Source organism: Apis cerana, linkage group LG15 (assembly GCF_029169275.1).
Source record: "Apis cerana isolate GH-2021 linkage group LG15, AcerK_1.0, whole genome shotgun sequence".
NCBI classification, from domain to species: domain Eukaryota; kingdom Metazoa; phylum Arthropoda; class Insecta; order Hymenoptera; family Apidae; genus Apis; species Apis cerana.
Window position 1 is genome coordinate 7,571,662 of NC_083866.1, and position 26,306 is coordinate 7,597,967.

Sequence of the window (26,306 nt, forward strand, 5' to 3'; positions counted from 1 at the left end):
AGTTTGCACATTCTTTTTAATATTTGGATTTAAACAGTGAATTTTTCGATGATATGTGTAATTAGTGCGAACATGTAATTTAAAGATTTTAACTAGTTATCGATAATATAAATTGAAACGAAGTGTGCCCATTTCATGAACGGTGGATCATTAAAAGAGAAGGTGAGCAGAGGATGTCTACAACATTCTTTTAAAAAATCATACTTTTAAAGGGAAAAAAAAGAAAAAATAAAAAAGTTCTTTGTTTTATTATCATTTTAATAATATATTTATGTTTCTATTTCATATAATTAAAATTAGAAGATCTTTTTATAATTCATTAAATGTTAAATGAAAGAAATATATCGGCTTTATTAGAATACAAACAATACAGATGACGAAAAATTTTGTTATTGTATTCGAAATACATAGATGTAATGTCTTTATTATAATTTTTATTTCAAATATCTGCATAATTTTAATTTAACTTTATTTTGACAAGTCTTATCTTTGATATGCTTTCAACACATAAGATGGGGAAAGTGTATTTACAAAACGATGGCGGACAGATACGGCTGTAGATTACTTGTCAAAATTGTGTCAACCTCGTGACCATGAATTTTGACACTTCAAATGTCTTTCTTATCTCGTAATTTTTTGTTATAAAGTTCTTTTGTCTTCTTCTTTTTACAATTATATATCTATAATTGAATTAATTATATATTGTTTTTATTAGGAAAACATATAAATAAAAAGTCTTTGTAATTTTGATTTTTTTGTAAATGAATAAACTTAATTTAATTTAATAATTTATGAATAACATAATACATTACATCAATGAATTATACAGCATAAACTTGTGAAATTAATATAAATCATTGAAATCATAAAGAATAACATTTAGAAATATTTTATATATATATATAATTAATAATATTTTTTATATAGTTATATTTATATGCTTATCTTATTGATATCTAATAGTTTTATCATAAGTATTATGATTGTCTCTAATCTTAATATATTTTATTATACGATTAATATTTGATTATTACTTGATGTTATTATATTATTATTATTATTAATATCATATTATTATTTATAATTATAATGTATATAAATTATATTAATCTATAATTTTTTAATTTTTAATTAATGTTAAGAAATAATAACATTGCAAATATATAAATATATTAATTCTTGTTAATTTTTTATTTATTTCAGCTTTATATATATATTGCAACTGATAATAAAAGATTATTAATAATGGGTTGCATTCTTTATATTTGCATTATTATTTATTTAAACAACTTTGTTGATTAGTGAATATTGACTATATATTATCAAGATGTGGGAGAGATTTCATATAATTCCCTATTGTAAGATGGGGATATGAATTAAGTATATTTTTTAAAACATTTTCTATTTTAAAAGGAAATGTTAAAATATATTTAAATAATAGAAAGTATGCAAAAATATATATAAGAGAAAGATGATTTATGTATTTTGTAATAATTTCAAATAAGAATGAATTATTTAAAAATTGCTTAAATTTATATTTAAAATCAGTGTAAAATACATATTTGTTGTTAAAGATAAACATTATTGAGTTTTATGACATAATGTAATAGAAATATATATTTTACATATAAATATTGAGTAAGAATTACAAAAATGTCATTCTTATCGAATTTAAAGAAAGCATTCCACTTTGGTGGAAATGATGCTAAGAAAAAGAAATTATATAATAATATTAAAATGGACTGTAATCCAGAAGAATTCTGGGAAATGATAGGTGAGCTAGGAGATGGAGCATTTGGAAAAGTTTATAAGGTGATAATTTATGCAATTTAATAACTTAATTCTTTTAATTGTAATTGTTTAGTTTATTAAATTAGTATTTATCTTAGGCACAACATAGGCAAACTCATCAACTTGCTGCTGCAAAAATGTGTGCATTAGAGGGAGAAGATGATCTCAGTGATTTTATGATTGAAATAGATATTTTATCAGAATGTAAACATCCCAATGTTGTTGAATTGCATGAAGCATATTTTATTGAAGGCAAATTATGGGTATATTTTATTATTATATAATATTTATAAATTTAGTATTTATATTATACAATTAATAATTTAATTAATAAACTTATAGATGTTGATAGAATATTGTGATGGTGGTGCTGTTGATTCCATAATGGTTGAATTAGCAAAAGCTTTGACAGAACCACAAATAGCCTACATATGTCAACATATGGCAAAAGGTCTTGCATTTTTACATAAATCTAAAGTTATTCACAGGGATTTAAAAGCAGGAAATGTTTTATTAACAATGGCAGGAGGAGTGAAATTAGGTGATTTTTATATTTAAACACATAGATTTAATAATAAATATTTAAACATTTAGATTTAAATATAATTATTATATTTTATGTGTAAAGAAAAATTTTTAAAAAATTCACAGCTGACTTTGGAGTATCTGCAAAAAATAAGCATACTTTACAGAAACATGACACATTTATTGGGACACCATATTGGATGGCTCCAGAAGTAGTGTTATGTGAAACATTTAGAGATAATCCTTATGATTTTAAAGTAAGTGATACATTTTGAAATTATGAATTTTTTATATTTATATTGTATACTTATATTAGCATTTTATAATTAATATTTTTGTGTATATATATATATATATATGTGTGTGTGTGTGTATTTTTCTTTTTATTATATTTAGGTAGACATTTGGTCACTTGGTATTACTTTAATAGAATTCGCGCAAATGGAACCACCAAACCATGAAATGTCTCCAATGCGTGTTCTTCTTAAAATACAAAAGAGTGATCCACCCAGACTTGATCAACCTGGAAAATGGAGCAAAGATTTCAATGATTTTATTGCAAAAGCTCTTATTAAAGATCCAACATCACGACCTACAGCTGATGAATTATTGAAACATCCATTCATAAATCGTAATTTGGATTCAAAACCAATCAGAGATTTGTTATTGGAATATAAAGCTGATGTTGTTGAGGAAGAATTGGTCGATGAAGAAACTGAGGTAGTTTCTAATTTTTTGTTATTATTTATTTGTATTTTTCTTTTGATGATTATAAAACGATGTAAACATGAAAATTTTTTTCAAACAATTTTTTTAATCTTATTATAAAATATTCAAGCAATCTTTAAGGAATATATTAGTGTAATAATATTTTGCATCTTTAATTTCTAACAATATATTAAGTTTTATGATGATAATATGTATATACGTTGTTACACGCTTTCATTTTGATAGAAGGCCAAAAAAACGAAAAAACACAGAGAACAATATCAACGGATTGGTAAGCTGCTTTTGAGCAAATCGTATAAATTGAATTGTACAAATGTAATAGATGTTTTGAAACGATCAGAAAATGAAAAATATTCATTTGTATTCAAAGAATTTATAATATCTGTAATTAAATATTTTTGTGTATGCAGTCATGTAAATTTTTGGAATAAATTTCATCTCATTTTTATAAAACGTACAATTACTCTTTGTTATATTTATGCATGATGAACATGCATAAAATTTTAAAAATATTCATGCATGTGCATTCGTAAAATTTTTTTTTTATTTGTAAAATTAATATAGTAATATTATTTTTATTTAAAATATATGAATATTTGAATTATCATTTATCGTTTCTTACATATTATTATTTGAGATCATAATTATAAATATTTTGCTAAATTTCCTTTTTTCCTTTTAACATTTAATCTAATGATATCCTAATAAATATGGTATTGTAATTTGGATAATTTGGCTGTGCATGCGGCTCTCCTGGGCCTCGCCAGCCCCATCATCCCTGCGTTTGTCAGGTCAGTAGCTTATGCAATAAATGTTGTCTAATTTGATTTAATGAATTTTTTATATATATTACAGTTTGTTGCTATCTTTTTCTTTTTAAACTGCAATGCATAAGCTATTTATCATATAACTTCTAAATATTAAAAAATAATGTTCATTATGAATATGTAATACTGATTTTTATAAAAATAGTTAAAAATAATTTGAGTTCAGTTTCAGTTATTCGTGCTATTTTATTTCATATTAATATAAAATAATAATTTTTTTATTTTTATATTAATTTATAATAATAATTAATAATAATTATTTATAATAATTTCTAATAATTTCTTAATTTTGTATATATAATGATATTTAAATATTATATTTTTTATCAACTTGAATATCATTTATTATGAATTATATCATATATAAATTATATAATTATATATAAGTAAAAAATAAAATACAAATTTCAGGAGCAACGCACGTCTCAGCTTCCTCTGGAGCTGGATCAACTCGGAGATGACTCTGCGTCTATGCGCAGTGACGCTGATGTTCAGAGTAAATATGATCAATAATATATAAATTAGATACTGATAAGGATTATAATTAATTACATATATATATTCGTTATTACTTTCTTTTTCTATTTTTTTTTTTTTTTTCTAGTTTCTGAAAAGGAAAATCTTGTTGCATCACCTGTGTCTGCAAAAAAAGAAGAAAGTCATAAACGAGAAATTAACAGAGATGGTGAAAGAGAGGATAGAAACAAGAAATTACGTAAAGCGGAATCAAAAGATAATATAACCGTTTCTGTTGAGAAAAAACAAGTATATTTTTCTTTTTAATTAATTTTTGATATTCTTATATATAAAATTAATAATAATATTTTAATTTTATTTTTAGGCACCTAAGCCTCCTAATACAAACGAAACGAGCGAACGTAGAGTATCTCGAGAAAAAGGTCCTGCGCCTCCTCCACCACTTATGCGTCAAAATAGTAAAATTGAGGATAAGGAAAATAATATAAAAGTTGTTGATAAACAAAGTAATAAAGAGGTATTAAATGAATACAAGGTTATTGATAAGCAGCAAAAAGATAGAAATGAATCGTCGCAATTAGATCAGGAAATGTTAGGCAGGGAACAGACAAATGTAGATACGTTTTGTGAAAAAACAAACGTATTATCTAGTTTAGAAAAAATTATATTAGAAAGTAATGAAAGAGAAAAGAATAAGATAGATGATACAAACAAAAATGATATTAAACAGAGATCGATAGACGATAAGCTGAATTTATCATCGAGGACACAATTAACGTTAGAGGAGAAGAGAAAGTCAGCACCGGTTAAATTAGAATTAATCGAAGACTGGACGAAACCAGTATTCAATAAACAATCGTCGTTGGAAGAAAAAAGCAGGTATTTATTTCTACTTACTCTTTTAAAATATTTGTTTTGTAGAATCTTTAACATAAGTTATTTCTACGGAAAACTCTTCATTTCAGAATTGAGAAGAAAGCACCAATTGATATACAAGTTAAAAGACAATCTCCATCGGAAGAAAATTATAAGAGTTTGCAAGAAAAACGAAAATCTGTAGAGCAAAAATTAAATGCGGTTTTAGAGAAACGATTTTCAATGGATACTGAAATGCGAATGAGCGTTTCTTCTATGGAGGCATTATCTCATCGAGAAGTTTTAACAACAAGCACATCCGAAAAAAATATCGTTAAAGCTTGTTCGATCGAAGATGTTAAAACAAATTATGGAACGTCTAAAACAGAATCTGTTATTAAAAGTCATAGCGAAGGATCTTCCAGATATGTTTCATTAGAAAATTTTCCCGATGAATTTGACGGGAAACGGGATAAGAAATGGCCAAGTAAAGAACACAATTATGAGAATGTGGTGAACAATGGTGATAGCGTAAACTGTGAGAAGAAAGGTTCTTCGGTGAATGTATCAGTAATTACATCAACTCCTATTAAAAATACTTCGAGAAGAGGTAGCGGAGATAACGTAGTTGTCATTACTGGTAAAATAAAAAAATTACTTTATCTATGTATTTATATTATGCACGTATCAATTTAATATTTTAATATAAATAATATAATTTTTTATATTAACTTGATTCTTATTATAAAATTAATAATTTATTGTTAAATGCAATAATTGTTAATATTAGTATTTAATTTAAGGTAAATCCGATCAAGAAATACGTCCAAATACATCAACCGTCCGGATTACAGCGGATAGTCCAGATTTATCAAATAGTCTTGCGAGCAATGTTAGCCAAGTAACAGTGGTAACGACGCATCCTCCGGTTCTTGTCGATGCTATGTCATTAGCAGCGACTCTTTCTTGTCGTCAACCTCCAACATCGGAAGTTATCATTGTCGCGAATGAATTAAACAAAACACAAGTGAACGAGAGTTCAACCGATGATGATGGATTCCCAAGTTTAGATAGTTTAGAATACATGCCCCAAGAGCAGCCTATAATTCTTACTGATGTTTCTAAAAGAATTGGTAAGAAGTTAGACGAATCCGAGGTTCTAATTGTTAGTCCAATCGTAGACGAATTGCAAGATACTAGTCACGTTTCTGTTGTTACCGTCGGTGATGATAAGGAACAAGTGAAAGATTCCTCGATACTTAATAAACACGAGGCCGTACGAACTTCTTCTTCTCACAGTGATACAAGTTTAATCGAAAGATCGAGTACAAAAAGCGACAGTGGCGACGAAATTACTAAAATGATAGTCGCTGGGACAACGATAGAATCTATAGATATCGATGATGTGGAGAGAAATTCGAAAAAGGTGAACGGTCTGTTAAAAAATGATAAATCTCCAATTGTCGATCGCATCGATGAAAAAGTTTTAAAAACGCTGAAACAGAAGGAAATAAGTAAAGGATATAAAGAGAAGAGAGTATCTCCGGATAGTTTCGAAGGGTCTAGATCTCAAAGCGAATCTGGATCGACAAGATCGCATACGCCGAGTAAAAGTATAGATCGTTCCGATGCCGAATCCATCTCCACCACGATAAGCCAGGACAGTAGAGAATCTAGTAAAGAGAATCATTTAAGTCAAGGACAATCTGCGGAGGTGGATGAGGAGGTGGTATTGCGACGGAAGTCCGATTACAATCGCGAAATACCACGACCGACGAAAACAAAAGAGGATATTCAAATGATGAATTTGAAGAAGAAAACGAGGAAGAGAACTAGAAAATTTGAGATCGATGGTGTAGTAGTTACCACGACGACGTCGAAGGTGATTTACGGCGACGACGAAAACGGAAAAGTTTACGATGATCAAATTTTTAGGAAGCAAGAGTTAAGGGAATTAAAAATGCTACAGAAAATGGAACAGAAACAGTTTCAAGATTTATCGCAAAAGGCACAGTTTAACAAAGATCAGCAAGACAAGCGTTTCGAGCAAGAGAGGCAACTGCTAGAAAGAAATGCTGAAACTGATTTGGAAACCCTTGCTCGCCAGCAAAGGCAGCAAATTGAACGAGCAGAAGCGCAACAAGAAGCTGATCTTAGGCTTGCTTCGAAAAAAATACGTAGCGAACAAGAAAGGGAATTGAAACAATTTCGCGAAGGATTGAAACAGGAATTAAAACTACTTAAGCAAGAGGTGGACTTGATGCCGAAAGATAAGAGGAAGAGTGCATTCAAGATACGTAAAGAGAAATTAGAGGCTGAACACGAAGAAAGAGAAAAACACTTCTTAGATAAGCTGAACGAAAGTCATGAATTGTTGTTGAGAAGATTGTCCGACAGTCATCGCGAAAAAATTGCTTTAATGGAAAGACAATTTTTGCAACAAAAGCAACAACTGATGAGAGCTCGGGAAGCAGCCATTTGGGAGCAAGAAGAACGGCATATACACGAGAAGCAACAATTATTAAAGAAACAATTGAAGGACATTTTCTTTTTGCAAAGACATCAGATGTTGATACGTCATGAAAAAGAATTGGAACAAATGAAGAGAATGAATCAACGGAAGGAAGAAGAATTGATCAAACGACAGACGGTGGAACGTAGAAATTTACCTAAAAGAATCCGCAACGAGATGAAGGCACGCGAAATGATGTTTAGAGAATCTATGAGGATTTCCATGTCTTCTGTTATCGCACCAGATCCTGATGCCGAGAGAGAAAAGTTAAAAAAATTCCAAGAGAACGAGAAAAAGCGATATAGAGCCGAGCAACAAAGATTCGAATTAAAACATTCGCGGCAATTGGAAGAGGTAAGAGCGCAAAGTGATGCCACTATCAAAGAATTGGAACAATTACAGAACGAAAAAAGGAAAATGTTAATGGAGCATGAAACGTTGAAGCTAAAGGAATTAGAAGAGGCGTATGCTAAAGAGCTTCGCGAATGGAAAGCGCAACTCAAGCCTCGAAAGCAGGTAAATCTATATTAGTTTCTTCTTACTTTTTTATTTTCCATATTTTTTTTTAACCGTTTTCTTTCTCCTCCTTCTTATTCTTTCTTCTTTTTTTTCTCTTCATTTATCTACTTTTTTTTCTATGTTTTTTTTTTCTTTCTTTTTCTCCCCTTCTCATTCATTCTCTTCTCTATTATTATAGCAATATCGTAGGTTTCTAATGTTATGAGGCTCACGTGATGACCAGCGCGGGGAAAGATACGAATCAATTATTAAATTTAAAAGAAGCATTCATACTGAAATAAGCTTAATATACTTGTTATAGAAGTTAGAAGCTGTGCTGACGGCTGAAATGGAAGCGTTGGAAGTTCGTTACCGAGACTATTTGCCCTCGAGTCTTAGTGGTCTCTCTTCTCCCCTTTTAGATTGTACTTCTCTGTTTAATTTTGAAAGTTGGAAGAAATCTCCGCGTTTACCTCGCTCTACTCCAACATCCCCTTCCCCGTTTACCATTCCAAGGGTGTCGCTAAGAGTTGGTGGTTTGGACACCGGTTCCGTTAATGGCATGCCTTCACGAAGTCAATCCAAACCAGATCTAGTACCGTCTCCCTCATCTCGTAGATAGTATTCCGAAAATCCTCTTGTGTCTCCTCCCAAAATGTTCTCGTTATTCGTAGAGAGAAGTTTCGAAATAAAATTTTCCATTCTATTCTGTTTACCATTTATTTTATCTTTTATAATTACTTACATTAATTATTTCTTTCTTTTTTTTCCTCTCTAATTAATCAAACTTACTTAATTATTTTCTTACAATCTAATCCGTTATTTCGAAATTTCTCTTACTAAAAAATTATGCTTTTGTGTATTTAAGGGTATTATCATTTTACTCATGCCCGCTTTACTCACCGTTGCTTCAATTATATAGCAATATTTATCGTATGTTTAAATGCTATATGCATCCATTATTATATTACATGTATATATATAATTTACGTTTACGTTTATGAATGTGTCCCCCAGTATGCACACACGTACATTTAATATATTTTTACGTAACCAATTTAAAGGAAAAATATATAAATATATATATATATTGTTTGGGCTTACACGGAATAACATTTGAATAAGTGATAATACATTGCAAGGAAATAATTAATTTATAACATGAGTTTGCAATTCTTGGGGAACGTAAGAACCAATAAGTAATATAACCTTAAAATAAGATAAGAGCTTGTTATCGTGTTAGCTATTAGTTTAAGTTTATAGTTTTTTTTTTTTCTAAATGATGAGATATTAAACATATATATATATATATATATCACTGGCATTAAATTAATTTATCGTTGAAATTGCACTTAAATTACGATGTTGCAGATTTATTATTGTCCACGCGCAGAACACTCGTCAAATTTTTTCATCAGAAATAAACATAACGTATCATAAGACAATTTTTTAATGGATAATCATTAATATTCAACAACAGAATATCAACGAGCGTTTATATATATATATGGTACTAAATGATACATTATGCTTATTTTGTATGCGATTAGATATTTATCGTTCGTTGTATTATCGATAATATATGTAAGTTTCGTGTTTCGATAGTAGCTTTTCCATGGTTATTAAACAAAATTATATAACAGGAGGTGAATTGGTAATATAATTGTGGGTTACATGTATGTTGTATACTTACCGAACGTAGTAAAATGTGCGATAAATGCTTATATACATGAGGGGATTCTCATATAATTGTTTCCAATGTGTACGTTGTATCGCGTTTATTCCCATTTTTGTTACGTACCTTTCTCATTAAATATCCATTAAGACAACATGTCGGGAAAGAGATTCCACGACTGGATATCAGAACGATCTACTAGGTAATAAACAAGGTCAGTTTAAACAACGTCTGTTGATCTGTGAATATAAAGTATAGTAAATAATAAAGCATAGATATAGTATAAGCGATCGAGCAATTAAACATTTGATTGATTCCGCGAGAACCATACGTTTCTCTTTGATTTAGTTTTTTTTTTTATTATTTAAAATTACTCGTAAGCGTTTATCCATTAATTTGTGCTATGTGTCGCGTATATATGCATTTAATTGTACACTCGATATTTTTCGTTACAGAAATTGGAAGAACAGTTTGCGTTACAACTGGAGGAACAAGAGGCGATTTACGGGCCAAGCGCGATACCATTGTGTTTACCGGCAGATCTTACCGACTTGACGCATCACACGGTTGGCTCAACCCGTAGTTCGCTTTCTTCGGTGAGCGAAGGTTAATGTCTAAATTTAATTTTTATCAAACCGAACCAAAATGATTATTCTTTCAAGAATAAGAATAACGTTAATAAATCATAAAGAATGTCGATATAAGTCTATTTATACGAGCTTATTGTATCATCTGATCTGTTTGGATAATGGAATCATTACTGATCGTTAAATTTGATTGTGTAATAAGATTTACAAAATAAATCATCGATCGGCGATTGAAGATGCGTAAGGCGTGGCTTTCAACGATCGGTCGTACGTCTAACTAAGAGAGAATTTTCTTTAATTCCACGGACGATTCTTACCGATGATGGGTGATCAATGAAAAAATTGTGTGAGTATCTACGATCTGTGAACGTTATTATACCACCATATATATATACATATTATACGATATGATCAAACAGCAATAAGACTAGTAAAGAAGAAAGAGAAGAATGAAAAAGAAAGGAAAGAGCAAGATTGAAAAAATCGTTTTTCTCTAATTAGATACTTATATATTTATGATGAATTACAAATGCGATTACAAATGAAATGAACTTGTTACGGTGATTTTATTGAAAGATATATCGCTATTTGGTACATACGCAATTCATACAATCCGCCCGTTGATCGTTTCTTCCGTAATTTGGATAAGCAAACAAGACTCGTGATCAGTATCGTGTACGTGATCCTACAATAAATACATTTTTTTTCTACAATTCATATATATACATGTATATTGAACTAGAAGTCGACTTATTAATTTGAAGATAATTTACTATTCAATACATGCGATGTCAGTGGATATTCGATGGAATACCAAGTGATTTTATCGTGTACGTAATGCACATTTGAAGAATTATATTTTCGATTGTGCGAGTGTATATATATGCATATATATATGCTTGTTGTCCTATTGAGTGTTATGGCATAGACATTTATAAGAATGATGTTGAAGCAAGTATAAAGCGTAAGCCGTAGTTGCGTGCGTGTTCTAAATGGATGCACGCAGTTCAGGTATATATGTTTATACCTCGTTCGAATCATTGAATCGAAAGTCCTTGTATGTGAACCAACACATGTAGACTCACTCCGTCTTCGTTATTAGATTATTTAACGAGTTGTATCGTTTGTAAAGAAAATGCTAAATCTACTGGCAGATTGTTTTTAATCAAGATATATTTTTAATAAATAAACGTTCAACAGTACGAATCAAAGGTTCACGCCAAATATATATATACACACACAATGTATGATTTTCTTATCTGCGAGTCTATATGTATAGGCCGAGAATGTTATAGAAAGAATCTCTTTGATGCGTATTCGAAACGAGCATGTTCTGTAACCAATGTTCGTAACGTTTAGATGTAAAGAAACGTATTTGTATAAAATATTTTCTTTCCCCTTTTATTTTTATTATTTTTTCTTTTTCTTTCTTTCTTTCTTTCTTTCTTTCTTTCTTTTTCCATCTCCTTTAATTGTACAGTATATCAACTTTTGTATCTTTCTTTATTCACGTCAATCTATCCGAAGGTGTGCTTATACGATTATTGAGTAAGATATCTTGTATATAAAAAATCGAAATGAATTGTTTGATATATATTTTGATTATTTTACTTTTCGTACTGTCGTATGAGAATAATGTTTCACGACGAGTCTTTGAAAACAACTTATTTACCTTCTTGCGAGAATACGTTGAATGTATCCGTTTTCGTCCGTTCGATGATGATAAATGGAGAAAAAAAATTGCGGCCAACTCGAGTGAAATTTGATGCGAGTGTAATTTGTAATCAACGTTCGCTCGAGTTTCTTTTTCTTTTCTTTTTTCCTTCTTGTAACGTAAATGAATAACGAAACACGAGGAGGGAAGTAGTTCGTTTTAATAATAATAATAATAATAATAATAAAAAAAGAAAGAGGACATTTGCCAAAGCATATGTACATACATTGTATTCTTGACATTTTTAGGAAAAACATTAACATTTTAGGAATGTAAAAAGGACACTTGTGACGCATGACACGACGAAAGAAAGGACGTAACGCCCTTGAACGAGTTTTTTTGTCGGATCGAGTTTCCGATTCCAGAAAGAAAACAGAACCTTAACTAAACGTGCCTATTGGATTCTATCCCGCGTCGAAAGATTTCTTTTTCTTATTCACGGACACGAGAACGATGCGCATCTTCGTAAATGGGATCAATTACAAAAGAAACGAAACTGTGGGAATAGATTTGGGAGTTTTGTTTGATTTGACGAATGAACGGGGATAGATAGCGCGTGTTCCAGACAATGACTATGGAAATTTTACGTATAGATTTAACGAATTGAAAAATTTCTTGGGTTACAAAGCGCGTACGTGCACGACACGTGCGATATATTGAGAAAGAAGTAACGAGCGAAGGGAAGAAAAAGAGAATGAAGCCATTTTTATCGAGTTTGTGTGCGTTGTATATTTGATTGAAAATATTTATATAGTTCGACGATTAAAGTATGAAGCGATGCGAAGAGGAGAAATTTTCGGCTAAAGTTTAAAATTAATTATGTCGATTTGTAACGAATAGATAACGTTAGCATTGTTTCCCTCTCTTTGTCTGTTGTTTTTGCTAAATATTTTTTTCAGTTGTTCTTCCATTATTGTACGTACAATGTTTAAGCATACAAAACTGTTTGTTATCATTCTCTCTTTAATTTGTACCCGTTATAAGAATTCCATTTTCACTAACTGAGATATTTAACATTAAATTAAATATTGGCACATATAAGAGAAATGCATAGTGATTACAGATATATTATACCGAAATAGACTGAGTATAAGTAAGAGAGACGAGAATCGAGATTATTTTTTATCGAGGAATAAAGTTTAGCAAAATGGTCTTTCAAAATAAGAAGAATAACGTTAGACTTTTATTTATTTATTTATTTATCATTATTTTTTGATATATAAATGAAACAATGTCAATAATATTGCATCAAATATTATTTGTATTTTGATATAGATAAAAAACATTTTTTTTTTAAATGTTTATATTTCAAAAAGAATTAAGAAATCAATTTAAAACATTTATTGCATAACTTTTAATGTACTCGTTACTTAAAAGGAATTCTTATTTATAATCTCATAACAAACCTTTTTTTTTTTTATTTTTATATTTTTTATTATATTGTTTGACCAATTTTACATCATCATGGATTTATTGATTCTAGATCAAGTTTATTTTTCTGTATATTTATATGTATCTACGCATTAACCTTTCTCTATTAATCTATTTTGCTGATGATTTAAAAAAAAAAATCACGAAACTTATAAAATCGAATGTTTTACGCAAAGAAAGAATGAATTTTTGTTATTATTATTAAGGAAAAAGAAAAAAAAATGAATTCGAATAAGCAATATGACGATTTGTACATAATAATGATCGATATTGATCAAATTTTTATATTGCATTTCCAATTAAAAATGAACGAGTATGTTTTAATCGCAATAAAAAGTTGTTGCGAATTTCATGTAACAGTTGCAGATCGTTTGATGTTTATTGTGATGATGTAAAAAAATCGGATATATCGATGCTCGATGAACATCGTACAAAACAAAAAGTTGTGAAGTGATGAATTGCGAATTATTGATAAGTGGATTGGAACAGGTTCTACTTCGATTTCTTTGTTCTTTTTATTTGAAGGTAAATTGATATATTTGAATGATCTGTATATAAGAATTATTCGAATCAAGTTAAATAATAAGGAATTCATTGATAAAGAAACAAGCTACAAGGATGAAAATATGAGAACATTTTATATCTTGATTACATACAGCCTAATTTTGACCATTGAGACGAGATTAAACGTGTTTTTAACGAAGCAAAATTGATGACACAACATTTCTTTTGTGTCATATATATATATAATATTTTATATATATATAATTAATTAAAAAAATTTGCGTATTTCATTCGATATATGTGCATAAAAGTAATTAATTACCATACATAGAATCATTAAATTATTTAATATCTTCGTTTTGATTAATATGATATCGACTGAAAACCACATACAGAAATATACCATTGTAACAAGGAGATTTTTACAATTACTTGCTCAATACTAGGTATATAATAAAATCGAGCATTAATATAGATTATCAAGTTAATGTTATGATTATTTACATGGTAATGTTATAAGAAATACTACTAATAAATATTTTACTTCCACTGTTGGAATAGTTTAAATATAAGATATGTATGTTTACAGATGTTGAAAATTTTATCAAAAGTGTCATTTCTCAAACCGCATATAGTAATTGTGATTGTGATAATATTGTATAGATAAGTTTGAGGTTTTTTATTTTTTCCGTTTCTACTTCTTCTTTCTTCGTTTAAATTCCTTCTTTTTTTTTAAGAATATAAAATAAGAGAGCAACGAACGAGAGCTATAATTTTGTCGACGGAAATCAAACTTTCGTGTTAGGTGCATAAAATATTATCGTTTATAATACAGTGTAAGTCGTAAGTGCTACTAGTAGACTTAACCAAAAGCTATTTCGTGTTTTCGATATACTCGCAAAGATAACAGTTCATATTTTAATAACAATAATTCGCGATTTCCTTTTCGATTTCCTCTTTTTCGAATTGTAAATACAATTGTACTTACTAAAAATAATTTTATATCCGATTGAAATAATTAATTGTACGAAATAATGACAATTGTAGGTGTTATTTCTTAATTTTTCATGAATCCATTCATAAGCACATTATCAATCAATTTATATATATATTACATATTGAAGGATGTAAAAAAAAATCGTCGTTTTTTTTTCTTTTTTGTAGAAAAATTTAGTTCTTTCGATGATATCAAACTTTTATTAGCACATAGGTTACGCACGAATTGCAGATGGCTGAATTATCGAGAGCGAAAGTGTGCGTGATAGGAGCTGGCGCAGCCGGCCTTTGCGCAGCAAGACATTTCGCTCCAAATTCAAATTTCGAATTGAAAGTTTATGAACAAACAAATGATATCGGTGGCACGTGGATTTACAAAGAAGCAACTGAAGTCGATGAAAATGGTTTGCCTGTTCATTCGAGCATGTATCGGGATCTAAGGTTCAATTCAACTCCGTGCAATATTTTTTCATTAATTTTATTTGAAACGTGTTTGTGCAATTCAAATATCGAAATTTTCACTTTTATTATAGAACGAATTTACCAGCGAAAATTATGAATTTTCCCGATTACCAGAGATTGAACGCTGAAGAGCCCTGTTGCGTGACACATCAAGAAGTTCGAACTTATTTACAAAATTACGCGAAACATTTTGATTTATTAAAATATATTCAAGTAAGAGCAAATATATCTCGCATTTATTTATAAATACTTGAAAATTATTTACCATTAAGAAGATATGATATTATAGTTCGGTACAAGGGTCGAATCTGTCCGATTGAAAAAATCAATCCGAGACAAAGAAGAATGGGTTGTTCGAATAAAAATGTTAAAAACGAAGCAACAGGAGGAAATTATTTTTAACGCTGTGATTATTTGCAATGGGTGCGTCTTTTTTTTTCTAATATTTAACATGAACGATTTAAAGGATCTAATTTTTGTTCTCTTTTTTTCCTATATCCGTTATATTATTTAGACATTATTTCGATCCTTATATTCCAAAGATACCAGGAATGGAAAATTTTTCGGGTACCGTAATACACAGTCATTCATACAGAAAACCAGAAGATTTCTCCGGTAAGAGCGTTTTAATTTTGGGCGCAGCGGCTTCCGGAATCGATATTGCTCTTGATTTGGTTAACCACGTAACTCGAATATATTTGAGTCACAACAACGAAAGGTATTTATTTGTAATCATTTCTGAACGACGATTGTCGTCGAACAATAGGTTACAGCTACGATAAAAATTAAAAATTTTCATTACATTCAGGTTAAATAGCAATCTGCCATCGAACATAATCGAGGTGTTAGGCGTAGAAAGAATAGAGAAAGAAAAAATTTTTTTGAACGATCAAAGCTTTGTCACAGCGGACGTATTCATGTTTTGCACGGGATATCGATATAGCTTTCCATTTTTAGACGAAAGTTGCGAAATACAGGTGGATAATAATTTTATAACTCCTTTATATAAACATTTAATTAACATTAACCATCCCACGATGTGTATCGTTGGCGTACCGACTGTTGTTGTTCCATTTCCCATGTTTCATATGCAGGTAATAATTGAAATATCGAGTTAAATTATTGAACGCGCGAGCTATATATTTGTACAAAATATAAATTTTTTTTTTTTTTAGATACAGTATTTTCTTGCGCTATTAGAGAAAAGAATAAGTTTACCGACGAGGTTAATTATGTTGGAAGATTCAAGATTGAAGGCATCGAAGAAAAGACACGCGCACAAATTAATGAACAAACAATGGGAGTATAACGATTCGTTGGCTGATGCTGGATGTTTCGATCGTTTACCAAAGTTTTACAAACTCGGTTACGAGGTGTGGTCAACTCAGAGGAAAATGAATCTTTCCAACTATAAGAAAGCCAGATTTGTTATATCTAGTGATGAGAAAAGCGTTGAGTTAATTATACCGAATAAAAGTGTATGAGAAATATTGGACGATACATTTTAATGTGATTAAGTTTTTCACCAATATTAACTTCAACCATTTCTTGTGTAAGAAATATTTATTTCTGATAATTTCAAACTGCAAAACAGGATTGATTGAGAATTATTGAATCGATCTAATTTTATTTTTAATCCATCCTAGTAGATCGATCACATTGGTGTAGACGCCAGGTGAGTCTGGTACGCCACATTCGTAGCCCCACGAAGTTATACCGATTACAGTGAAATTATTAACCAGTGGACCACCGGAATCGCCCTATTATAAAATCAATGATACTTAGTCAGAATGAATTTTAAACAGTGATTAGCAATTTTATAATTATTTTAAAATAAATTGTAATTTACTTTACACGCGTCTTTCCCTCCTTGTGAAAATCCATAACAGACTTGATGCTCTGTTACTTCATATCTGCCTTTATAATCCTTTATGCACGTTTCTCTGTTCACTTTCGGTACGATAACGTATTGTAGCTTTTCCGATAACATCGGATCGAAATCCTATAAGGTCTATTGTTCGTTACAGTTTCGTTCTTTTTCTTTTTTTTTTTTTTTTTTAAATTATTCTTTACAAATGAACTTACGATAAAGTAACCCCAACCAGCAATTAAACCCCAATTTGTGTTAAAAAATTTAATGTTTTCAGGCAATTTGACGGGTTGTGTCGTGTTGTTAAAATCGAATGGCGGATAGACTTTGAATACCGCAATGTCGTAATCGTTGTTCTGATCGTTATATTTTTCGTGATAAGAGAATTTCGTTATATTGTGAATAATTCCACCGAAATCGTGTCTGTTAGATCCGCTACGGACGCTGAGCGAAACTGAGGGATTATTGGTAAATCTGTTGAATCAATTATATGATATTAAATATGATAAAATGGAGAGTAGAAAGCTTGATCTTAAAAAAAAAAGAAAAAAAACTTCTTACGGAGTAACGCAATGAGCGGCAGTTAGTCCCCATTCTTTATTAATGATAGCAGCGCCGCATGCATGATTATTATTTACTCTGTACGATAACTATTGTAAACAATCATTTTATTAATTTTCTTCTCTTAACCAGCGAATTTTCAGTTACATGTGAAAAAGGGACTTTTTTTTTCTAATCTAAAAAAAAAAAGAAAATGGATTACTTGCCATGTATGGAACATTCGTGATGTTGATAAATGCTCCATCGACGATTCGATCTTCCGAAGAAAGTTTCTGCTCGCTCGTTCTCACTAAGAAGATATTCGAAAACTTCGTCAAATAATTGTTTTTATAAATTTCATTTACACCGCTTTTCCCGCTTGTAATACGAAACTAGATTTGTTTGTCACATTAAAGTATTCGCGAAAATAGAATACTCACATCCGAGAAATAAAAGGAAAATTTTGTAGAAAAGAAATTCATCCATATCGAATGTAGTTTACGTGTTCGAAAATAACCAACGTTGAGTGAACTTTGCATGCCAATAGCGCAATATATCGTTGCAACTTATCGAAAGATGGAACGGTGCTAGGCATAATTATGCAAGAATTTAGTATAGCGGTGTAAAATTATAGTATCGTTATCGTAAGATTACGTGTACCAGGATAAATGCACGACAATCACATTTCATAAACTCGCTGGAAAAAACGTAAAAAACTATTCGATACGATACGATACGATACGATGCGATATTCGTTCGACGCGTCGAATATCGCGACATATCGTTTTTTTCGCGGTAAATTTCTCGTTTAATTTTTCAATAGACGTTAATTATTTAAATAGGAATTAGCAATTATAAAATTCTTTACAGAATGACTCGAAAGGAAAATAAATTGAAAATATTTGGTCGAAATGATGTAACGACCTCGAAGAGTAAAAAAAACTAGTGTAAATTTTAGATAAAAGCCAATCGTTTCGCGAAACAATAGTTCTAGTAGCGAAAGAGGTGTCGAATGATTCGTAGTTGCGTTGGTTCACGATAGTTCGGCGGTGCGTCGGTCTGGTGTCTAGTGAGCCGGCTGGTCGAGGGGTGGCGGTGTAGTAGTATCGCGCCGAAACAACCCTCAGTCTAAAAGTTATCGCGGTCGGGTGTGCGTCTCTGTTGACGTCTTTCTGTGCGACTATTTTCCGCATACATTTATCTAACTACGTTTCTCTTGATTGTGTTACATCCTGGACTTGATTTCGGATGGCCTTCCCGAATCTCACAGTCTCTTTTTCAATCCGACAAATAGAAGGTCAGGTTAATTTTTGAAACGAATCGACGAATCAGCGACCAAGTTTCTAAACGGACGCGTTACCAGAGAGCATCATTTCGGTGAGTCTTTTGGTCATGTGCCAAATTTGCATTCGCGAGTGACATAACGGGAATCTTTGAATTTCTGTGCGAAAATGAACACTTGAATTTGTTAATATCGATCAATGTCGCGATCCTTTGATCCATAATATGTCTTTGCGTGAATGAAAATTATTTTATTCTACGATAGATATTTCTCTATATCAGATTTTTCATATTTTAAAATCGCATTTTCTTCGATAATGAAATATAATACATAAATTTCATATTGTTGACTCAAATTATGTTTGAATTCGATAAAACGAAGCCTATGACGCATTTTTTATTTCAACTACTGTACATACTTGTAAATAAACATTGAACAATATTCGAAGATCTCATGATGTTTCAATGAAAAAGAGATCGAGAACGATGCTAAAAAAACTTTTTATTAAAATCTTTTTCTAAATTAATTATATTTTCATAATAAGCATAATTCGTAGAACAAATTGAATAGATAGAATGGTTATTCGAAATAATTGAAATAAATCTAATTAATTTTTGTCCGTGTCAATCGATGTCATTTTAGTTTCATTCGATCGAATTCATTTCGATCTCGAGAAAGTCTTTTGATTTAAACATTTCATTGTTTCGATATTTTATCGATATTATTATTCGATATTTGATCAGCCATATTGAATCGATACTTATCGAATTGTTTATCAAACATCAATCAAGCAAGTATTTAAAATATATATTAATATATAGCGATATTTATCGCGTGTTAAATTTCTTTTTTAAAATCTTTTTCTTAAAGTTTAAAATTTTGATTATATTTCTAATTCGTAGTTAAAGATAACCTTGAAATTAAACATCATTCGGATTTTTTAACGTTTTGTTTCTATATAAACTTCAAACATGTAGTAATATTTTTGTTCACACATTGTTACGAACGTAGTCACGCTACCCGAAATAAATTAATCGAACATATAAACTAAAATGATCGCAAGCCAATATTTTGTGATATAGAGTAAGCATAGTATTGCTTGGCGTTAAGAAGTTCGTATGTTATGACATCATTTCTATCGCAATTTGTTTTGATTCCGAACGAAATAAATGCAAAACGATTATTTCGGTTTCTTAACAATACGATAAAAAAATCGATTGTCATTTGAAATAGTTTTAAAAATCAACGATTCTCAACTATCATTTAACTAAATCGTGCATCTGAAAAGTTTTGTTGTTTCGAAAATATGAACGCGAAAATATAATCAATCATATATTTATTACGCGAATCAGGTTAAATTAGGTTAGGTTAGAATTTAATCCGATCATTAAGAAATTTTTTTTATGATTCTTTTTTCTATGACTTTGTCGGAAAGAAGACGTGTAGATGTAGGATTGAATAAGGAGTTAACAAGCTACAAAAGAACGAACAGTGTAAGTAGATGTATAACGAAGGTCGATGGACACAGTTCATATTTGTAGTTTTATAAAACATACGATCGAGCCTCGCTCGAGGACACTCGAGAATGCTCGAGGATACCCGAGGATACTCGAGCCACGCAGGGCTTTCTTCCTTCGATATTAAGCACGTACGCGATTAATTACATTTTCAAAGATGAAATTTTCAGTGAGTCGTGAGTGATGTTGCTACCTGCATGCATATTCATTTACACATGTATATCGCATCGACTTTGTCAATTTTACGTGTGTTGCAACCTTATGAAAAGATTGTCCTCGTATATATTATCGGTACGTGTAAAAACGATTCAGCTTTCTATAGCTAGAAAGACAACAAGCGCATCGCGTCCTGTTTTATATTTGATGTAATTATTTATTCGATGCGACATATTGTCAATAAGTACATAGAATAAGTTTTTCACATAAAAGATTTTTATTCTTGACAATAATTCATTTACGATGAGATTCGAACGAAATTGGAACATAATAATTAAGAACGGAGGTTAGGTTAGGTAGGAAGGGATTGTAGGAATGTTTCGAGAAAGTTGATTCTATTGGGGTTGGCACGCGCTTCTAGTGTCGAGGTCAAAAGTTCACACGCTCTCCTACTGACCAAACTATGTACATTTTGCTTGTACCGTTTCCTTTTGCTTTCTCCAATTTTGCTTGCAACAAAGGTATATCAAATGATACGATGCGAGAATATATTCAATTATCAGATTTTGTTTCCTTTTACTCGATAGAAACAAATAATCGCTCATTTGATGTCTTTCTGTCGTATATATTTTTTCTTTTTTCCCTTCTCTTTTATCTTTTAATGTTCTTCCATCGCCTTTATAAATATCAAGACCGTCGGTCTATAAATATTGAAAAGCTTCTATAAATATCGATTAAAAGTGTGTACGTGTGTTAAACTAATATTATACGGTCAATGGGATAATAGAATTCGAAAAAAAAAAAACATATTAAGTCACGATATCGAAAGTTTTCTTCGAGAACAATTTTCGTCAAATCAGGATGATCTCGTTTCTCGTTTTCAAAAATTTAAGAGAAATTTAATATTTGTATTCTTGTCACGAAGGACGGACACGCACGCGTGAGTTATTATTTAAAGAAAGGAGTGATATATAATCGAAAAGAGCGTCCCTTTATGCGACATACATATCCTTTACGCGGCTAAGGGGTCGCCGCAAGAAAGATCCGATGTTCAAGGTAAACGTATCGTTTCCTCGCAGGGTAATCGCAACTGACCTCGATCGTATCGTCCTCGTTTCCTAGGTTCGATCGTTAATTCCGCGTTGGGGCCAAGCAAACGGTCTAAAAATAATTTATCGACTGGTCCTTGCTCGTGCTTTTCACCGTTTGCTTTCTTGTCTCCTTTCTCTCGTTCGTCGAACTTTGCAACGATCGATCGATTCGAGATAATCTGGATAAATCGATCGAAGAATGGATGGAGACACGATCGATACGAGTTATAACGATTAAAATTGTGACTAACCTAACCTTTGTTAAAAACATTCTCGAAAATTATTGTTCCATTTTTGGAAACATACAATTTCGCGATACAAAAAAAGTTGTCCAATCATTTATCCTCTTCGTGTACACATTTTGTCGCGACACACGAACGATTAATGTTGGAAATTTATTTTTTGGCCAGCGTTTCCGATCCTCGCTAGTCGATAATCTCGAATCTCAGACGCGTTTAACCCACATAAAACTGGAACTCCAATTCCATTCCAACAAACTTATGAACGTGTACTTCGTTCCGTTGATTGCGCTATTTGTGCGAACTTTGCAAATCTTGCTCGCATCGAGACTCGAAAATCGCGCGGATGAACGATAAAAAAGAAGAAGAAGAAGAAGAAGGAAAAAAATAACAAATTGAATCATACAATCAACGATTATACGAAAGTTGGTTCGGTGACAAAACGGAAAATTAATTTTGGCAAATATCTGATCGCTTAATCTTGACGAGTCTCGTTAATCCGTCGATAACATTGCTACGTCGAGTATAATACATACACGTCTCGAATTAGCTCGGTCGATGTTTCGAAAATTTAATCGATCATTCCTCGCCTGATCATTTCACGCCACGACACCGAAACCAGAAATTCCCTTAGAATTCGTTCAGACGATGTTTCCTCGATATCGTCTCGGCGACACTCGGTGCAATTTGTTAATGAAAGGCGCGCGCTTTCCCCGTAGTTTCCGACTGGAAGTCCCGGAATAAGGTTAGCGCATTAGTCGAGATTGAATCGGGGACCTTGTTTGCCACAGCGAAGGGGGAATTAATTCGAACCCGCGAAACGTTTGTTCGAAAACATTGCAGCTTCGTTGCACGTGTCGCTATAAGGAGAAAATTTCCGATTTCGATATATCGAAATGGAACAATATTACAGAGCAAATTATATATATAAAATATTTTGAATTAAACATAACCTTTATTCATATAGAAGAAACATAACCTCTATACATATAAAAGAAACATAATCTCTATACATATAGAAGAAACATAACCTCTACACATATAAAAATAATAGTATTTTCGAGGTAAAAAAAAATTTGATATTTCGAATCGAACGAATTTTTTATTACATTCTACGATAATAATCTTTATATACTGAACAATATAAAAAAGAAAAAACAGAATAAAATTTACAAGATACTACTTACAACGATATCAAAGAGAAAATCAATCTTTCTAATTGAACGAGTGCCTTCCCTTTCTTTCTTTTTTTTTTTTTTTGAAATTTTTCGCGCGACAAAGAACGTTTCACACGGAAGAGACACGAGCGAGAGAAGGGAAAGCTTTCATCGCGGAACCGTTTTCACACCGTGATTCCGGTCTTGGAGGCGATCCAATCGCTGAAGGCGGCTACTTCGGTGTGGACGCCTGGGTATCCGGGCCTTGCGCAGCCGTAGCCCCAAGAGACGAGGCCCGCGAGACGGCCGTGGATGGTCATCGGGCCGCCAGAGTCGCCTTGGCAGGCATCCTTTCCACCCTCGGGCAGAGCGGCGCATATTTGGCCGGAAGGAAGGCCCCCGTACGATTTGTAGGCTTGGTCGCACGAGCTCTTGGAAACGATCGGCACGGTGACCGTTTGAAGTATCTCGGTCGTGCTGCCACCTTCCGTAACCGAGCCCCATCCAGTGATGACAGCGCCGACACCTACTACGGACTCTTCGTTCTGCTTGAACAGTTGGATGGGTTGGCGGGTCGCGTCCAACTTGAACGGAGTCTTCACTCTCAACACGGCCACGTCGTTCTCAGGCACGCCGTAACGGTTCGTATAGTAATTCTCGTGCACGATTATCTCGGCAACGCCGTGGGTACTCCCGCCCGAGGATTTGGTCGCGGTTCCAGCGCGGACCGTGAGCCACTCGGCTGGGTAGGACATGCAATGGGCGGCCGTCACCACCCACTCGTTCGAGATGATGCTGCCGCCGCAGAAGCCGAAGCCGAAACTCTGAAGGGATACCTGGTGGGGCACCTCCTCGATCCGCGCGTCCGTACCGCCGATTATCTGCCCGGTCGGGGTGAGAGGGTTCAGCACAGGTTTCGACATCGGGCTCGCTAACGAAACGTTTTCTTTTTCAGAACGAGAAACGAAAACGCGTTTGAACGCGTTTTTTAGCGAAGAGAATGCGGTGATGAAAGAATGTGGAGAGGGAACTTAGGAGAGGGGAAAATACAAGATTGGTACAGAGAAGAGAATTAAATTGAGAAGAGGAAGAGGTTAAGTTTTGAATTAATATTCTTTTTTGAAAATTTGAACATTTGGAGAATTAAAGATATAGTTAATTAGTTTATTGAAGACAAAGAAGATATTGGTATAGGAGAGAATTAAATTGAGAAGAGGAAGAAGTTGAATTTTGAAGTAACATTCTTTTTTGAACATGAAAAATGTAAGTCTTTGGAGAATTAAAGATATAGTTTATTGAAGAAAAACAAGATTCATCTTGGTATAGAAGAGAATTAAATTGAAAAGAAGTTGAATTAACATTGTTTTTTGAACATGAAAAATATAAATATTTGGAGAAAACAAAAGTTATTTTGGTATAGAGAAGAATTAAATTGAAAAGAGGAAGAAGTTGAAATTTGAACTAACATTCCTTTTGAACATGAAAAATTTGAACATTTAGAGAATTAAAGATATAGTTAATTAGTTTATTGAAGAAAAACAAAATTTATCTTGGCATAGAAGAGAATTAAATTGAAAAGAGGAAGAAGTTGAATTTTGTACTAACATTCTTTTTTGAATATGAAAAATGTAAGTGTTTAGAGAATTAAAGATATAATTAATTAGTTTATTGAAGAAAAACAAGATTCATCTTGGTATAGAAGAGAATTAAATTGAAAAGAGGAAGAAGTTGAAATTTGAACTAACATTCTTTTTTGAACATGAAAAATGTAAGTGTTTAGAGAATTAAAGATATAATTAATTAGTTTATTGAAGAAAAACAAGATTCATCTTGGTATAGCAAAGAATTAAATTAAGAAGAGGAAGAAGTTGAAATTTGAACTAACATTCTTTTTTGAACATGAAAAATGTAAGTATTTATAAAATTAAAGATATAGTTAATTAGTTTATTGAAGAAAAATAAGATTCTTGATACAGAGGAGAATTAAATTGAAAAGAGAAAGAAGTTGAATTAATATTGTTTTTTTGAACAAAAAATGTGAAATTTGAATGAAAAATGTGAATATTTGGAGAATTAAAGATATATGTAACTGTTTATTGGAGAAAAATAAGATTCATCTTGATACAGAGAAGAATTAAATTAAGAAGAAGAAGAAGTTGAATTAACATTCTTTCTTGAACATGAAAAATGTGAATGTTTGGGAAATTAAAGATATAAATAACTGTTTATTGGAGAAAAACAAGATTCATCTTGATATAGAGAAGAATTAAATTAAGAAGAGGAAGAAGTTGAATTAACATTCTTTCTTGAACATGAAAACTTTACTATTGAAGATATAGATAATTCAATTATTGGAGAAAAACAAGATTCATCTTAACAGAGGAAGTATAGAGAAGGATTAAAGTAAAAGATGAAAAAAATCGAATGTTAAAGTTTTTAAAGCAAATATTGCTTAGAAAAATGAATAACAATTGAGAATTGAACAATTACCTGTCGCGATGGCGACTAGTGCCAACAAATTCAGTTTGCCGTACATCTTGTCGCGATTTGGATCGAACTGCTGCCTTTTCCTAAAATTCCTACCTTATTTATACGAAAATGAATATCGCGTGTGATGCAAATATCTCGTGCAAAATGTGTTATCCATCGATAAGTGGGCTATTAAACAAAAAAAGCCAGATTAAGTATTCTTAAATCCATTTGATCTACGAGGATTTATAATACGAAATTGATCGATGTAATCCACAGACATCTCTCCTCTTCTTCGTTTCTTTCTTTCGTTTTGTCGATAAAATCTTGGAAAGAATCAACGGAATATTCAATCGGAATATTCAAATAAAGAAATGTAAATGTGTACGAAAAATGGAACGA

General features: G+C 31.4%; 4 protein-coding genes across 31 annotated transcripts in view; 3 read left to right on the plus strand and 1 right to left on the minus strand.

Annotated features, from left to right (window-relative positions):
* The first annotated feature begins 21 nt into the window (after positions 1-21).
* LOC108000455 (serine/threonine-protein kinase 10) lies at positions 22-13,048 on the plus strand. 6 transcript variants are annotated; one of them, XR_009832896.1, is made up of 16 exons: positions 22-162; positions 1,204-1,812; positions 1,890-2,054; positions 2,134-2,332; positions 2,443-2,573; positions 2,713-3,036; positions 3,271-3,313; positions 3,778-3,836; positions 4,284-4,368; positions 4,477-4,637; positions 4,714-5,228; positions 5,315-5,844; positions 6,008-8,232; positions 10,345-10,495; positions 10,679-10,822; positions 12,439-13,048. XR_009832896.1 is itself a non-coding variant. In XM_062085914.1 (15 exons), exons 2-15 carry the CDS (start codon positions 1,654-1,656, stop codon positions 10,708-10,710), a joined length of 4,779 nt encoding a protein of 1,592 aa, XP_061941898.1. In that variant the 5' UTR covers positions 22-162; positions 1,204-1,653; the 3' UTR covers positions 10,711-11,880. The 6 variants fall into 6 exon arrangements, 4 of the variants coding, with proteins under 4 accessions (XP_061941898.1, XP_061941896.1, XP_061941899.1 ...); XR_009832895.1 differs by lacking the exon at positions 12,439-13,048 and adding an exon at positions 10,896-11,880; XM_062085914.1 differs by lacking the exon at positions 12,439-13,048 and having other exon boundaries at positions 10,679-11,880.
* Positions 13,049-14,712: 1,664 nt separating this feature from the next.
* Positions 14,713-17,436, plus strand: LOC108000375 (uncharacterized). 4 transcript variants are annotated; one of them, XM_017060692.3, is made up of 7 exons: positions 14,713-14,961; positions 15,290-15,562; positions 15,655-15,796; positions 15,873-16,006; positions 16,098-16,301; positions 16,392-16,677; positions 16,759-17,436. In XM_017060692.3, the coding sequence occupies exons 2-7, from the start codon at positions 15,354-15,356 to the stop codon at positions 17,065-17,067; spliced, it is 1,284 nt and encodes a 427-aa protein (XP_016916181.1). In that variant the 5' UTR covers positions 14,713-14,961; positions 15,290-15,353; the 3' UTR covers positions 17,068-17,436. The 4 variants fall into 4 exon arrangements, with proteins under 4 accessions (XP_016916181.1, XP_016916171.1, XP_016916165.1 ...); XM_017060682.3 differs by having other exon boundaries at positions 15,329-15,562; XM_017060676.3 differs by having other exon boundaries at positions 15,354-15,562.
* Positions 17,128-26,235, minus strand: LOC108000312 (transmembrane protease serine 2-like). Its single transcript, XM_062086208.1, has 7 exons — positions 25,926-26,235; positions 23,624-24,366; positions 18,221-18,385; positions 18,015-18,103; positions 17,669-17,927; positions 17,433-17,585; positions 17,128-17,343 (listed from the first exon to the last, which is right to left on the minus strand). The coding sequence occupies exons 1-7, from the start codon at positions 25,969-25,971 to the stop codon at positions 17,191-17,193; spliced, it is 1,608 nt and encodes a 535-aa protein (XP_061942192.1). The 5' UTR covers positions 25,972-26,235; the 3' UTR covers positions 17,128-17,190.
* LOC108001007 (glutamate-gated chloride channel) overlaps positions 18,806-26,306 on the plus strand; it is a 79,085-nt gene continuing 71,584 nt past the window's right edge. For 2 of the 20 annotated variants that reach the window (XM_062085938.1, XM_062085940.1), the window contains exon 1: positions 18,865-19,370. The gene's annotated coding sequence lies outside the window, so the exon portion shown is untranslated. Of the gene's footprint in view, positions 19,371-26,306 lie in introns of all 20 variants that reach the window. The other 18 variants (XM_062085944.1, XM_062085946.1, XM_062085951.1 and 15 more) reach the window with 16 other exon arrangements.

Excerpts from the sequence above, each read along its gene's own strand:
- LOC108000455 (XM_062085912.1), top strand. The coding sequence starts at position 1,654 with ATGTCATTCTTATCGAATTTAAAGAAAGCATTCCACTTTGGTGGAAAT. Across the intron at positions 2,333-2,442 it reads GGCAGGAGGAGTGAAATTAG|CTGACTTTGGAGTATCTGCA; the intron begins GTGATTTTTATA and ends AAAAATTCACAG. Across the intron at positions 3,837-4,283 it reads ATCATCCCTGCGTTTGTCAG|GAGCAACGCACGTCTCAGCT; the intron begins GTCAGTAGCTTA and ends TACAAATTTCAG.
- LOC108000375 (XM_017060692.3), top strand. The coding sequence starts at position 15,354 with ATGGCTGAATTATCGAGAGCGAAAGTGTGCGTGATAGGAGCTGGCGCA. Across the intron at positions 15,563-15,654 it reads AGCATGTATCGGGATCTAAG|AACGAATTTACCAGCGAAAA; the intron begins GTTCAATTCAAC and ends CTTTTATTATAG. Across the intron at positions 15,797-15,872 it reads ATTTATTAAAATATATTCAA|TTCGGTACAAGGGTCGAATC; the intron begins GTAAGAGCAAAT and ends ATGATATTATAG.
- LOC108000312 (XM_062086208.1), bottom strand. The coding sequence starts at position 25,971 with ATGTACGGCAAACTGAATTTGTTGGCACTAGTCGCCATCGCGACAG. Across the intron at positions 18,386-23,623 it reads CCAAGACCGGAATCACGGTG|TTTCGTATTACAAGCGGGAA; the intron begins TGAAAACGGTTC and ends AAACAAATCTAG. Across the intron at positions 18,104-18,220 it reads TCACGAATGTTCCATACATG|TTATCGTACAGAGTAAATAA; the intron begins GCAAGTAATCCA and ends TGTTTACAATAG.